The 15,952-nt window shown below is 46.3% G+C and overlaps 1 protein-coding gene across 2 annotated transcripts in view; it reads right to left on the bottom strand.

The window, feature by feature from the left end:
- XPNPEP3 (X-prolyl aminopeptidase 3) overlaps nucleotides 1-15,952 on the bottom strand; it is a 255,076-nt gene that overhangs the window by 6,849 nt on the left and 232,275 nt on the right. The window contains exon 10 of one of the 2 annotated variants that reach the window (XM_040359657.1): nucleotides 5,401-5,572. The exons of the other annotated variant lie outside the window; for it this stretch is intronic. Coding sequence (XP_040215591.1) covers nucleotides 5,406-5,572 — 167 coding nt within the window. The 3' untranslated portion in view covers nucleotides 5,401-5,405. The remainder of the gene's footprint in view (nucleotides 1-5,400; nucleotides 5,573-15,952) is intronic. 2 annotated transcript variants of the gene reach the window in all.

The raw sequence follows: 15,952 nt of genomic DNA on the forward strand, positions 1-15,952 counted from the left end.
AATACCTCTTGTTTGGAAGCAAGTTAGAGCTCAATATGTGGTAGATGACACATACTCTCCGTTTACTCCCTTGTGGGGCAATCCCAATCTTTCTCACTTCCACACAATCCCGGATACTCCTCTATGGGCCAGACACAGAATTACGCTATTCAAGCATATTATGCTACAGGCTCCCTTCTGTCCTTTAATATGCTGTGAGACTGTTATCGATTGCCAAATCATATGTTTTTCCGATTTCCGTGTGGTTGCTGCACAATTCCTTCATAACATACTGCCCTCTGACAGCTGTTGTCTTCGGAATATCTCTCTTAACCACTGTTGCACTTTATTCTCAATTGATTCCTTTAACCTTGCCCAAAATTACTGATCTTTACAACAAAAGGCAGGCCGATATTCCCTCTATAACAGATGACGACTGGGAAGACTGCATACTTCACTTTTTTAAAAACATGATTCCTTCTAGGGATCGGTTCCTTCAACTGAAATTCCTGCATTGTGTTTATTATACACCCCAGCGACTTTCTCTTATATACCCTGTGACCTCAGATATTTTCACTCGCTGTGGCACAGAGGTTGGTACTTATGTTCATATCTTTTGGTCATGCCTGGCTATAAAACATTATTGGAATGGAGTGGTGGATACAGTTAACAATGTTAGTGGTCTCCCACTTCCATTGGATTCAACTATTTGGTTATTGGGCCTGGAAGAAGGAGTTGTGCCTGGTAAACACAACTTTTTGTGTTATACAAGGAATATTATGCACATAGGGAAATTCTTCTGTATTGGAAGTCTTTCTTACCCCCACTGTGAGTGGATGGAAAAGGCTATTAATGATACTCTTCCCCTGTATTAATTGATATATGCTAGTAGGAACTGCCCACACAAATTTGATCAAATATGGAACTGTTGGGTTGATGCACAGGGCGACACCTAGTGATACATGCCCTGCTGTGCTCATACACTCTAGACTATTACTTTTCAAGCTGCCTATGACCTTGCCCTCTACTCCCCTTTCTTCTCCCCCCTTCCCCCCTCCTTGCTGCTGATTGTACATTCCCATTTACCTTCAGAGTGTGTTCGTTATGTCTGTAATGTTGCACTTTTTTGTAAAAGTGAGATACTATTATTACAGGGTTACTCATTCCCTGTAATTCTTTCATTTTCCTTCTGTACTTATATACAGAATAGTACACTCTGCAGACTTAAACACCATTCTATGTTATATAGTGTATAAGGCTCCAGAGATTTTCTTTATCTGTTACAGGAAAGGGGAAATGCATTCTGACATGGTCCTTAAAAGTGAGAACTCCCTCCACCAATTTAGTTTACTGTTAAGATGGATTACTGTTCTAACTACAGTGGGAAAAGACCACCAGTTTCCAAATTCCCTCTCAAAAAGGCACACTCTCAGGTGGGGCCCAGGACCCTTTAGGGTGCTTCTATTTCATATAGAGAAATGAATCAAACAGTGGATGCGTTAGGAAATTCTTTGCAGCTGTACGGGCCCTAAACAACTTAAGGCCTGGAACAGCAGGTTGATCCTCCAGATGCAGGGTAGGATGTACCACATCAACAACCTTCTGTAAACTGGAGGTGATTGCTGGAGACTTTGGTGCTTCAAATACAGTCTCTTTAGAGGTAGATTTTTGGAAGTCAGAGGGGGTGACAGGGACCAAAGAACTGGCATGATCGAGTGGAAAGGGAGAGTCAGAGAAGGTATCTGCAAGGGATGGCACCAAAGCATACTTAAAGTGGATGTAAACCCACTCTCATCCTTTCTAAACTACTGCCATAGTGCTGATCTATAAGGATATACATGCCTCCTGCATGTATCCTTACCTGTCAAATGTCTCCCCTGTGTCTGTTATAAGAACTGAAAAACTGCAGATTCTGTGGGTGGGTCTGTTGTCTGGAGCTCGTTGGGTGGAGTCGTAATGTCAGTAGACTCCCCGCCCTCCTCTACACTCCCCTTGTCAACATGCATTTTCTCCTATGTATTCCTTACACTGAATTATGCTATGATCACTAACATCCAGTCAAAATCCAGAAAAGTAACCACATGACTTCAGAAAAGGAGTGGGGGTGGGAATTAAAAAATAATGCCTGTCTCCAGGCTGGTGCATGAGATATGTTAATAACCTGTCACTCACAGTAAGGGGGCGTAACAAACTAAGGTTTTTCTCTGTAAGTCCGTTTTATTTCACTGAACAATAAAAGAGGATTGCTCAGAGCTGGATTAACTCTGTGTGGCAAGACTGGGCACAGGTGATAGGAAATCGTATACTGTACATTGTGACATCAAAAAAATAAATAAAAAATTTCGAGTTTACATCCACTTTAAACCGCTGCAGGCAGAATGCACAGGTGGCTGAGTACAGCCAGCCCTGAATCAACATTAAGTTTCCTGTGGACATTGTGGAGGACATGGCACTTGATGGAGCTGAGGAAGACTCCGATGATGATAAACCTATAACAATAGTGTGTCCTAGGTTCTAGCAACGTGCTGGCCAGCACCATTGAAAATGCAGACTAGGTAATGTTTATATAAACAACAGGAAAAAGAAGACAAATTCATTGAATATAAATATCTGTACCAATAAAGGGATATCACAGTATGAAAAGCTTTATTATCATACCAATGAAATATAAAAAAAAGAGAAAAATTTGTCCCAAAAATACATTGAACTATAGTACAAGAATATAACAGCACTCCATAAAGGACTACCTCATAAACCCTAAAACTACTAAAACACCCCCCTATTCCCATCCATCATAACCTCCAGTTTTTAAATATGAAAATAGGTATTATGAAAGACAAAGAAAGGTCCAAGTATAGGATCCCAAATCTGAGCTAACCGAGGTCACAAATGATATCGAACGCAGCCATTTAACAGAAAATATAAATATACCTATGTATAAACTAGTTGTGAGGGAGGATGATGGCATTCCAGGCAGACTAGTCATAAAAAAGAATAAAACACCACCAATAGACAGATGGCTCAATGTGTATCATGGCTGGTGGCCGATTCGACAGAAGCTATAAGGAGAGAAAGGTAACACAGCCGGCCAACTAGCCTTTTCAGAATGTGTGCAACAATGTAAGTCTCCATTTTTCCCCCCCGATAGGTTTACTTTATATAATTTAAGGGAAAGTATAGCATGTTTTAATAAACAGAGAAATTTACCTTTTATTGCCGTGGAATACCTGTTTTATGATTGGACATTCCGACAACAAAACCGTGGATTTTTTTCCGACGGATGTTGGCTCAAACTTGTCTTGCATAGACATGGTCGCACAAATGTTGTGGGAAATTCCGATCGCCAAGAATGCGGTCATGTACAACAGAACTATAAAAGTTCAATACCAAGTGTGCCACCCTTTGGGCTCCTTTTGCTAATCTCATGCTAGTAGAAGTTTGTGAGAGACGATTCGTGCTTTTCAGTCTCATGCTTTTCAGTCTGTTACAGCGTGACGAATGTGTTGTCTCCATTACGAACGCTAGTTTTACCAGACCGAGTGCTTCCGTCTCGTACTTGATTCAGAGCATGAGTGGAATTTTGTGCGTCGGAATTGTCTACACACGACACACAAAATTTTTGTTGTCGGAATTTACAACAGCAAATGTCCGATGGAGCCTACACACGGTCGGAATTTCCGACAACAAGCTCCCATTGAACATTTGTTGTTGGAAATTCCGAGCGTGTGTACGCAGCATAAGACGTAGTTATCGCACTGAAAAAGTTTGTTAGGTAACAGGAGGTCAGGTCATACCATATGGTGTGAAAAAAAAAAATTTGAGAGGGGGTCTGGGATGAGTTAAAAAATGTACAATTTAGTATGTCATGTTAATCCAGCGATTTATTTTTGAGTAAAATTTAAGAAAATCAATGTTACCAGAATTTGTTTCTTACTATAACACTTTTTTAAAATGAATGTCAAATATGTTAAAGGTTAACTCTGTTTTCATGATTTTTTTTTTAAAAAAAATATCAAATAAAAATAATATAGCGTATACAACTGCGATACAAGTTACATTGTAATTGAATGTTGTTAAAAATTACCTTTCCTTTTAAATCTGCAGCCCTGTAATTTTCTGTGAAATGCAAAGCAATATGGCAACCTGGAGGTGTTTGGTACACAAATAGTATAGAATACACCCACTAGAAATGTCCTGCTTGTGTGATTGGCTTACTAATTTTCCCAGAAGTAGACATTAAGGGGCAGATTCACGTAGCTTGGGCGCAGCGTAACGTAACCCGTTTACGTTACACCGCCGCAAGTTTTCCGATTAAGTGCTCGATCCACAAAGCACTTACCTGGAAATTTGCAGCGGTGTATCGTAAACACGTCCGGCGCAAGGCGGCCCAATTCAAATGGGGCGGGTACCATTTAAATTAGGTGCGCTCCCGCGCCGGACGTACTGCGCATGCTCCCGTTGCAAATTTCCCGACGTGCTTTGCGCAAAATTACGACGCGCCGACGTTTTGTGAATCGCAACGTGATCAAATGACTTACTCCGGGAAAAAGAAAAAATGTAAAAAAAATTCAAAAGCGACGCGGGAAAGACGGGCATACTTTAACATGGTGGAGTGCTTTTCCACCATATTAAAGGTGCCCTATCTTTGCGACGGAAATCTAACACTTGCGACGACGTAACAACGGGAAAAATCTTTGTGGATCGCCGTAACTCCTAATTTGCATACCCGATGCTGGTTTACGAAGCAAACTCCCCCCAGCGGCGGCCGCGGTATTGCATCCTAAGATCCGACAGTGTAAGTCCATTACACCTGTCGGATCTTCTGGCTATCTATGCGTAACTGATTCTATGAATCAGTCGCATAGATACTCTGAGAGATACGATGGAGTATCTGAGATACTCCGTCGTATCTCCTTTGTGAATCTGGCCCTATGATACAAGTCACATTTTGGGCATCCCCTGCAACACAAATTTAATTTTTGTATGATACTCCCACAGGGAAATCACATCTAAAGGGATGTAGACCCTGACACTTTTCTCATTAGAGCCATGCAGGTGCAGTAGCTGGTTGATAATTATTAAATTACTTTCATACAGATTCACATGGACACAGACAAACAAACTACTGTTTCTTCAGAATAACAAAAAGTAGGCATCTTTACCAAAGTTTGTTAAAATCCCTTCAATGTACATAGAATGCCCAGAGGGGAATGTTTTTTTCTAAACAAAACTGGAGTTACTGTTTAAAATATATAGCATACAGTTTTTCTATATAATAGGCATTTTTCAAGTTTGGGGGTATATATAAAGTGTGTGTTTACGTATTGTTCTTTTCCAATATTTTTATTGAAGTGTTTATGTATTGTTAACACATTGTACGTCACAACTCTTGTTTAGCTTTAAACTTCTGTATCTTATTACTTGAATCATCGGCCTTGCCCACAAATTTGTTGTATTTCGTAGATTTCTTTAGGACACTGAGCAGAGAGAATAATGGGAGCCCCTTCTGTAATTACTACATCATCTTCAATGCGAATTCCTACACCTCTGTATTTTTCAGGAATCTCAGTGTCATTCAAAGGAATGTAAATACCTAAAATGAAAAAAAATATTCCTGAGTTAATTCACTGTGCATGTACTGTACATTTAATACAATTTATTGTTGCTGACATTTTTCTTTTTTCAACTTAATCTGTTTTGTTTTTTGTCTTTTAAAAGCAGAATTTAGGAAACAAAGTCATTCAGCGATGTATTTATTATGTTGTACACTTGCAACACAGTAAACGCCAAGGCCACATATACAGCTCTAATTCCATCCTTTAGCCTAGGTTCACACTGACTGCGGGAATGAAATTGTGCGAATTCAGCTGAACTCACACAATTTCATTCCCGCATGTCAGTCCCGACTTCAGGGGCGATTTCAGAGACATCTGTGCGGGTTTCTGCACAGATATCAATAGAAATCGCACCCCGAAATCACCAAAAGTAGTACAGAAACTACTTTTGGGAATCAGTCTGCGGTGTCGCAGCAGTTCAGATGCTGCCATTGCCGGCAATTTGGCATGGGATTTGAAAAATCGGTGGCAATTACCAATGCCAAATCGCATCAATGTGAACCAGGGCTTACATGACAACTTTATGTACAAGCACATTGATGCAGTAACAATCAAAGGACCCACATATTGCATCTAGACCTATTCTTGTTGCATTCTGTTTATGTTGCTACGTGGCTGTGTAACCATTGTCTATGCAAAAAATTAGTCTTTGAGGGCCCATTTTTGTTTGTTGTTCTGATGTACTGCCTGGGTTAACACGCATTGCGGCACATTGGAATGCCTGTTGCAATAAGGCAGCCTATTCAAATCAAGGGGCTGTCAACCCACCACAGCAGGCAAAAAACTGACATGCATTTTTTTCTGAAGTAACACACATCAATAAATGGTAGTGTGTTACTGTCCACTGTGGTGTGCTGCAATGCATGTGTATCTAAAGTGCATTGCCTTTTTGCATTTGTGTGCCATTCAAAATGAACATCACCAGAATGGATAAGTGTAAATGTGGCCTGAATGTTTGTATATGGCAATGGGCAGGGGTTGTTACCCAAATAGTCCACCCTGCCAACATTCCTATGGTCCCAGAGTTTTCGGTCTTTCAGGGCCTTACTTTTGAGCCCCTAAGTGAAATGCCTTTAATGACCTTCTTACAGAAGGTAGTATTTTGGGCTGTCTTGGAGGATGTCAGACCAGGCAGTGCTATTCTGTAAGTCACCTGTCGTCCTTTTCTTTCAGAACACAGTAATTACATAGGAGTCAGTAGAAAGAACCACAGCGCCCAGTGGAGTACATGCTATAAGACACACCTGAAAACCTGTAAAAGTGTGAAGATTTAGTACACTGTCTGCTGGAAAGGCTACGCTGTCTGCTGAAATTTATTCTGCTACATGTCTTTGGTAAAAAAAAATCCAATAAGTGTATATTAATTGGTTTTCTGTGAAATTTATAGCGTCAACAAACTATGGTATACAGTATATATTTGAAAATGTATCTCATTTCTTGAGGCCCTAAAACGCCAAATTATCCCTTTTTGGAAAATAGACAGTCTGAGGCATTTAGTAAGAATCATGGTAAGTTTTTTACAATTCCAATTTTTGGTGAAAATTAAGAAATTAACTAAAATTCACTTTTTTGTCACAATTTGTATTTATTTTTACATACCGTCACCAGTGCACTACAGCGTCATCATATGACTGGTGTGGCGATGATCAGGGATACTGACTGATGACAGTATGTAAATAAAATAAAAAACAGGATTTTTAAAACAGCTTACCTGTAAAATCCTTTTCTTGGAGTACACCACGGGACACAGAGCCTTTATCTTTACATAATAGGTTAAGGGTCAACAGCGGTGATTGGACACTGGCACAACCAATTGAAGACAGTTCCCCTCCATATAACCCCTCCCATCAGGGAAGCACCTTGGTGTCCCGTGGTGTACTCCAGAAAATAGGATTTTTATAACACAAATAACACAGATAATTGAGCGCACTCCTGGGATGTACTGACAGACCTATTGAAAAGGGAGGGTAGGTAGGGAAAGGAACAATTAAGGGATAATTATTGGATAAGGGAACACTGGTCACAGCCAGTGATCTAGAAATAATCAATTAATGGAGTTGCATCAGTCCATAATTAATGTCCATTAATATATAACATAAAACTTTCACTTAGTGGCAGCCTGCTGTCAGATGAAGTATCTGGAGAAACACAAAAAAGAAACAGAGCGGCGCCTTCTAAGCGTAGTAAGTTGATATTTTTAATATATGATAAAATTAAATCACAAATATGTGTACTCACAAAAAGGCATCTAGCATGTAGGTTCATCCGCTGGGGGTCCCGGGGAAGACGTTTATCACTCGGTGTCCTGTGGACTTGAACTAGCTAATTCCCTTGCCTCGAGTGGCTGCGTCGGTGGGGGCCGAACGCCCTCGGAACCTTGGAGAAGGGGAGCTTGTTTCCCCAGTGTGCGGCTGTACGGTCATCACTTCAGGGTTAGGGTTCAGTGGGGAGGTGCGCGCGTTCGAGACATGCGTGTCTCTTCTTCAGCCATTTTTATAACAGCTTACCTGTAAAATCCTTTTCTTGGAGTACATCACGGGACACAGAGTCTAGTACTTACTAAGTGGGTTATATGGTCCACCTTCAGGTGCTGGACACTGGTGTAATCAATTAGAACAGGATATTCCCTCCCTATATAACCCCTCCCATACTGGGAGCACCTCAGTTTTTGTCGCAAAGCAATAAGTGTCCCAATATCCCCAAACAAGAGGGGTGGAAACTCTGTGTCCCGTGATGTACTCCAAGAAAATAGGATTTTTGTACTCACCGTAAAATCAATTTCTCTAAGTTCATGGGCGGACACAGCAGCCTTTGACCTTAGGGTTATATCCGCTTCCTTCCAGAAGAGTTAGGCAGAATTACAGCACTTAAAGTGTAAACAACCTCTCTTCAGTGCAGCTACTCCCAGGGGGCGTGGTTCCCCGGGTATAACCCACACCCTGCTCTAGCAGCCTCAGTTCGTAACAAGCAGTACAAACAAAGGAGGGGTGGGTGCTGTGTCCGTCCATGAACAAAAATCCTATTTTCTCTTCCATTCATGGACGGACACAGCAGCCTTTGACCTTAGGGACGTCCCCAAGCAGTGCCAAAAAATTTTGAGGGGTGGGAAAACAACACAGCAAACCAAGCTAACCCCCCAAACAAAACCGGAGTTACTAAATGGAGGAACTCCAACCTTAAACTGCCGCCTGTAACACCCTGCGGCCGAAGGAGGCATCAGAAGATGCACTCACATCCACCTTGTAAAACTTTGAAAAAGTGTGGACCGACGACCAGGTCGCTGCCTTACACACCTGCAACACAGAGGCTTGATGGCGGAAAGCCCAAGAGGCACCGATCGCCCTGGTCGAATACGTCATGACCCGAAAAGGAGGCGCCCGCCCCTTCAGGGCCAAGGCCTGAAGCACAACCTCTCGGATCCACCTAGAAATGGTGGCCGACGGAGACTGCCAGGACCTTTCTAGGACCAGTCACCGACACGAACAGTGAGTCCGACTTCCCGGAACAGAGCCGTCACCGATAAGTACACTCGAAGGGCCCGAACCACATCCAGGGAATGTAAAGTGGCCTCCTTCGGGTTCTTCGGCTGAGGACATAAGGATGGAAGAACAATGTCCTCATTAATGTGAAAAGCCGAAACAACCTTTTGGAGAAAAGAAGGCTGAGGACGCAGCACCACCTTATCCTTATGGATGACCAAGTAGGGGGCCTTGCAGGACAAGGCCGCCAGTTCAGACACTCGTCTGATCGAGGTAATTGCTACCAGAAAAACCACCTTCTGTGACAGAGTCAACAAGGGGATCTCCCGAATGTCCTCAACGGGAGCTTGTTGAAGCACTGAGAGGACAAAATTCAAGTCCCATGGGGGCAGTGGAGGGCACACTGGAGGGGCCACATGCCGGACTCCCTGCACAAACGTGCGTACCAAGGAGTGCGCTGCCAAGGGTCGCTGAAAGTAAACAGCCAGAGCAGAAATCTGACTCTTGACCGTACTCAAGGCGAGAGCCTGTTCCACTCCCCGCTGTAGAAACAGCAGAATCCGAGACACCACGTATGTACGGGGGTGACACTTCATCTCCTCACACATAGAGATGTAGGCCTTCCACGTACGATGGTAAATTCTCCTAGAAGTAGACTTCCGTGCACGCAGCATGGTAGAAACCACCGAGCCTGATAGGCCCCGGTCCTTCAGCACCTGGCTCTCAACAGCCACGCCGTTAAAGCCAGCGACTGTAAAGCAGGGTGGAAGATCGGACCCTGCGACAGAAGATCTTCTCTCAGGGGTAGACGCCAGGGGGCGTCTGCCACCAGACCCGCGTACCAGCAGCGGCGCGGCCAATCTGGGGCGATCAGGATTGTTGGAATCCCTTCGGGTTCCACTCTGCGCAGCAGGCGAGGAAGAAGCTTCAGAGGAGGGAATGTGTAGATTAGACGATAGTGACCCCAAGGTACTACCAACGTGTCTGACGCGTCCGCCCACGGGTCCTTTGACCTGGCCACGAACCGTGGCACCTTCCGATTGAGACGGGACGCTAGGAGGTCCACGTCCGGAGTGCCCCACTTTTGGTACAGACTCCTAAACACCTCCGGGTGGAGTGACCACTCTCCTTAGTCTAGTGTAGTGCGACTTAGGAAGTCGGCTTGCCAATTCTGTACCCCCGGAATGTACACGGCCGATAGAGCCGGAACGGACCTTTCGGCCCACCGAAGGATGTGCGCGACCTCCGTGGCTGCAGCTGAGCTCCTTGTGCCTCCCTGATGATTGACGTACGCCACGGCCGTGGCGTTGTCGGACTGGATCCTGACCGGTCGGTCCTGCAGATCCAGGGACCACCTGGCAAGGCACAGCTTGATTGCTTGGAGCTCCAGAATATTGATCGGTAGGCGGGACTCCTCCTGAGTCCAGCGCCCCTGGGCTGACTGGGTGCCCCAAACGCCCCCCTAACCGGAGAGGCTGGCATCCGTCGTGACCACTGTCCAGCGGCATGGTAGAAAGGACTTCCCGGTCCGAAGCCCCGGAGACGTCAGCCACCACACCAGGGAAGACTTGACCCGATGGCTCAACTGGATCTGGTAATCCAGAGAAGATGGGAGCTTGTCCCAACGTGACAGAATTTCCTTCTGTAGCTCCCTGGTGTGGAATTGGGCATACGCGACCGCCACCATCAGACCCAGAACTCTCATGCAGAATCGAAGAGACGACCACTTCTGGGTCGACAACTGCCTCACAGCAGATTGCAGGGTCTTCAGTTTCTCCGTCGGGAGGAAAAAACTCTTGCCTCTGCGGAATCCAAAATTAATCCCAGGTATTCCAGTCTCTGGGACGGAACTAACACTGACTTCTGGATATTCAGAAGCCAGCCGAGCTCTTGGAGAGTCTGACACGTGATAGACACGTCCTCTTCTAATTCTGAGGAAGCTTGCAGGAGAAGGTCGTCCAGATATCCCACAATAGCGATCCCTTGCTGCCTCAGCAGGGCTAGTATCGGGGCGAGCACCTTGGTGAAAACCTGCAGTGCCGAGGCCAAGCCGAATGGGAGGGCCACAAATTGAAAGTGGTCCTCCCCGATCGCAAAGCGCAGAAATCTCTGATGCTTTATGCATATGGGAACATGTAGGTACGCGTCCATGATATCCAAGGACGCCAGAAAGTCCCCCTGATGGAGCGAATCGACTCCATCCTGAACTTTTGCACTTTGACAAAACAATTGAGGGCCTTGAGGTCCAGGATTGGACGGACCCCTTCCTTCTTGGGGACCACGAACAGATTGGAGTAAAACCCCTGAAACCGTTCCTGCAATGGAACCGGCACAATCACTGCCGGCGATCCGGAGGAAGCTGGAGGTTGGAAGGAAATAATCTGTTTGGCGGACAAGAGAGAAACTATCTTGTACCCTGAGGAAACTACTTCACAAACCCAACGGGCGGAAAGAAAAGACCTCCACCGAGCTGCGAATTCGCGAAGCCGGCCCCCCACCCGAGACCTGGGCGGGGGCAGACCTTTATGCGGAAGCAGGCTTGTCCGCAGGCTTGTTGGGCTTGCGGTATCAGGTGCGCTTCTGTCCCACATCGGGGGCCTTAGCACCTTGCGGACCTTTTCCCGCCGCGCTGGGCGCACGAAAAAACGCTTGGGAGCAGTAAAGGAGGGCCCTTGCCTACAACGAGGCTCCTTGCCCTTCCCAGACTGTGGGAGCAACGTGCTCTTACCACCTGTGGCATCCTTAATGATGTCATCCAGGGATGCCCCAAAAAGCCACTCACCCTTAAAGGGCAAATCCACCAAGGCCTTTTTTGAGGACTGGTCCGCAGACCAGCATTTCAGCCACACAAGGCGGCGCAATACCACCGCATAGGCTCTGGAAAGCAAGGGGAGCGCATCCAGGACCGACTCACAGACGAACTTCAGACCCTGAACCAATTGTTCAGCCAGGTCCTTACAGGTCTCGGAAGCATCCTGTTCCTCCAGCTCCTGCAGCAGAAGCTTCGCCCTTTCAGTTAGAGTCTGTGACACTAGAGTCCCGGCCAAAACCGGCCTCACAGCCGAACCCACTACAGTGAAGAGGGAGCGGGCCACAGCCTCCACTCTCCTATCAGCAGGGTCCTTAAATGCAGGAGCCCCTTCCACAGGCAACGTGGTGGCTTTGCTCAATCTGGACACGGGAGGGTCCACAGACAGAGGAGAGACCCACTTTTACAAAAAGTCCTCCTCAAAGGGATAACGGGTTGCAAAGCATTTTGGAACGGCAAAAACTTTTTGCGGTGTATCCCATTCCTTGTACAATTTGTCCAAATAAGGAACACAAGGAAACACTTTTGCGGTGCGTGGCGGTTTGCGGAACCCAAAAGGGACTGGCACATCAGTTGCCTCCGCCAAATCCTCAAGTTTCCGAGTATCACACACCGCAGAAATAAGAGCTCCAACAAATTCCTTATCAGCAACTGACCCTGAAGCAGAGTCATCCTCACCGTCCGCGTGGGTTAAGCCCGCATCATCTGACATTACAAAACCAGAGACAGAAGCAATAGCAGGGCCTGATTCCGTGTCAGAGACATCCCCAGAAGCAGGCTCAGGGAGGGGGGCGCTTTTTACCCCCGTTCTGACCACTAGCCACTTCAAACCTGGCGAGAAACGCCTCCAGGACAGCCGACATTGCCTCAGATGTGGCAGGGGGAGGGGCACCAAAGGTTAACTCATGCATTGCTGGGGCAGAAGTACCCGGTTTAGGCTCCATAATGCCCCACCGCTGTGTCACCCTGAACTGCAAGGCAGAACCACCCACCAGTCACCTCCTGGCTGCTACAACAGAGGTAGAGGCCCCCAGGGAACTCACCACCCCACCCGGTGCAGCGTGAGCTGAGAAAGTCTGAGGTGTGCACTAAAACCGACTGCATTGCGTCTGTCACCTCAGGGAGATTCGCGGTCTTTTTGCAGCGCTAAAACGACCGCACGAGGCCAAAAGAAATCCAAGATGGCCGCCGTATGAGGGGAAAACACCATAGGACTACAGGAAAATGGCCGCCGAGCCATATAAACTGTGACCACGGCAAAATGGCGGCCGTTGCGCAGTTTAAAACACCCATAGTGACACAGCACCCAGCGCAGCACACAAAAACCTGTATGTCAAAACACACACCGGTCCTGTGGTAATAAAGAGACCCCAGAAGGCCCCCCCTCACAGCCACTACCCAAATGGGGAAGGAGGGAGAGGAAATAAAGGAGAGAGGAGAAAGCAGGGTGAACCCACAGTCGACCTCCCAGGGGAAAATTCCAGCCATACCACCTTACCTGAGCAAGGGGCCATACTTACCCGTCTTGTGACCACCGGCTGGAGGTATCCCAGACAGAACCAACGTCCACTAACAGCATGGCTGTCGGCCAGACACACTGTGACAAAGCCATAGAGACCGGTCATATGTGTGCCCTGGAACAAGAAGTTCCCTGGCCGCCCCTGGAGCAATGGGACCTATCGTGGACGACCCAAAGCTGAGCTGAGGGCCGGCACACGTTCGATGGCCGAACATGGGGGGGACTACAAGAGTCCAGACCCAGCCTGTCACCCAGTCGGCAGTTGATAGAAGAATCTGAGGATCCAAAAATGCAGGAACAAAACAATAAAAAGCGAAAAAAAACGCAAAAAAATCTCAAGAGAACAGGCACTCTAGAGGGCCCTGTCCTTTCCTGACGTTAGGCAGAGAAAAACTGAGGCTGCTAGAGCAGGGTGTGGTTTATACCCGGGGAACCACGCCCCCTGGGAGGAGCTGCAATGAAGAAAAGTTGTTAACACTTTAAATGCTGTAATTCTGCCTAACTCTCCTGGAAGGAAGTGGATATAACCCTAAGGTCAAAGGCTGCTGTGTCCGTCCATGAGCGGAAGAGAAAAGGATTTTACAGGTAAGCTGTTATAAAAATCCTATTTTCTTTATCGTACATCACGGGACACAGAGTCTAGTACTTACTAAGTGGGATGTCCCAAAGCAATGCTTACTGAGGGGAGGGAGACACCAACAACGCAGACCGCCATCAGACATGAGGACCTATAATGCTGCCTGCAGCATACTGCGCCAAAGGCTGCATCCTCCTGCCATCTTATGTTCACCTGATAGGGATTAGTGAACGTAAGCACAAACGACCAAGTTGCGGCCTGGCAAATCTGAGTCATAAAGGCTTGGTAATGCACCACGCTTGAAGTGCTTACTATCCTGGTAGGGTGCACCCCAAAAGATTTTTCTTGCAAATGAGCTTAAAGCGGTTCTCCACCCTAAAGTGGAGTCCCGCTGATCGGAACCCTCCCCCCCTCCGGTGTCACATTTGACACCTTTCAGGGGGGAGGGGGGTGCAGATACCCGTCTAAAGACAGGTATTTGCACCCACTTCCGGCCACACGCTACGGGCAAAAGACGGGCATTCCGTCACATCCCGTCTGTCGCCCGCGGTGTGCTGGGAACACTCGGCTCCCAGCACACAGCGTGTGAGCCAATCGGCGGGCGCAGCGCGACTCGCGCATGCGCCGTAGGGAACCGGGCAGTGAAGCCGCAGCGCTTCACTTCCTGGTTCCCTCAGCGTGGATGGCGGGGGGAGCAGCAGAGTGACGAGCGATCGCTCGTGCTCTGCTGCGATCGGCGCTGGACTCCAGGACAGGTAAGTGTCCTAATATTAAAAGTCAGCAGCTGCAGTATTTGTAGCTGCTGGCTTTTAATATTTTGTTCCCATGGCACATCCGCTTTAATGGGAAAGAATAACAATGAATACGCTTCATATTTTTCTGTATTAGCTGTATATACACTTGTTTTTAAAGTATTGTTATACACGTTGCTAAGAGAACACATGGATATGTAACACCCTATACCAGTGATGGCGAACCTCGGCACCCTAGATGTTTTGGAACTACATTTCCCATGATGCTCAGACACACTGCAGTGTAGTGGAGTATCATGAGAAATGTAGTTCCAAAAAATCTGGGGTGCCAAGGCTCACCATTACTGCCCTATACAGAGGAGCTTTGCTTACATCAAGGCTCCTCTGTTTTCTGCGGCGTACACATATATCTGCAAATGTGTACAAACTAAACCCTCGGTTTTTACCGCAAATTGTTAGACAGGGACAATATGTTGTGTGATGGGAAATGTTTTGTTTGTTACTGGCCAGATTACAAGATGAAAACGGAAGAAAAACAACTTAAAAAAAAAATCGAATATAGCCATCACATCTAAGAATTTGTAAGCAGCAATTAAATAAATGTTTGCTTTTGGGTTTAATACGCATTTGGGCAAATCAATGTGCGGTCATCTCCTTTCCAAAACACATGCATATGAAAGAGTACACATGATCGATATCTTCAGCTAAAAATAGTTTGGCAGTACAGCCATTTGGTCTTTCTTATTGTGTGTATTTAAAGTGTAGATTAGACCTAAAAAATAAAAATAAACTAAAACATTTTTTTTACTCACCTTGAAATGCCCGTTGCTATGCGGTCCCACGAAATCTGCCTTCCTATTCACCGAGGATCCTGACGTCAGCTCCCTCGGCTCCCAGGATGCCGTGCGCTTCCCCTGTGTCTCCGGGCTTGTTGATATTTATGGGTTGCCATCACAACAACGTGCACTTTCGCCGCCGCTCGTGTTTGACGGCGCGGCGCTGCAGTGCTATTGCGGACGCACGAGAATGGGGCGGGACGGGCACCGTCATCCATAGTATTCCCGGAAGCAACTGCTTGTGGGCTTCACAATGCCCACAAGCAAAATGAAAACGTTCAAGAGGCAAAGATATAAAGTGTTCCTTTACAATAACTCGGCGGAACAGCGGGACATCTTAAAATAGTAAGTGACACCATAGAGACATATAGAAAGAGAGATGAAAG

This window comes from Rana temporaria, chromosome 7 (genome assembly GCF_905171775.1).
Source record: "Rana temporaria chromosome 7, aRanTem1.1, whole genome shotgun sequence".
In the NCBI taxonomy this organism is placed as follows: Eukaryota; Metazoa; Chordata; class Amphibia; order Anura; family Ranidae; genus Rana; species Rana temporaria.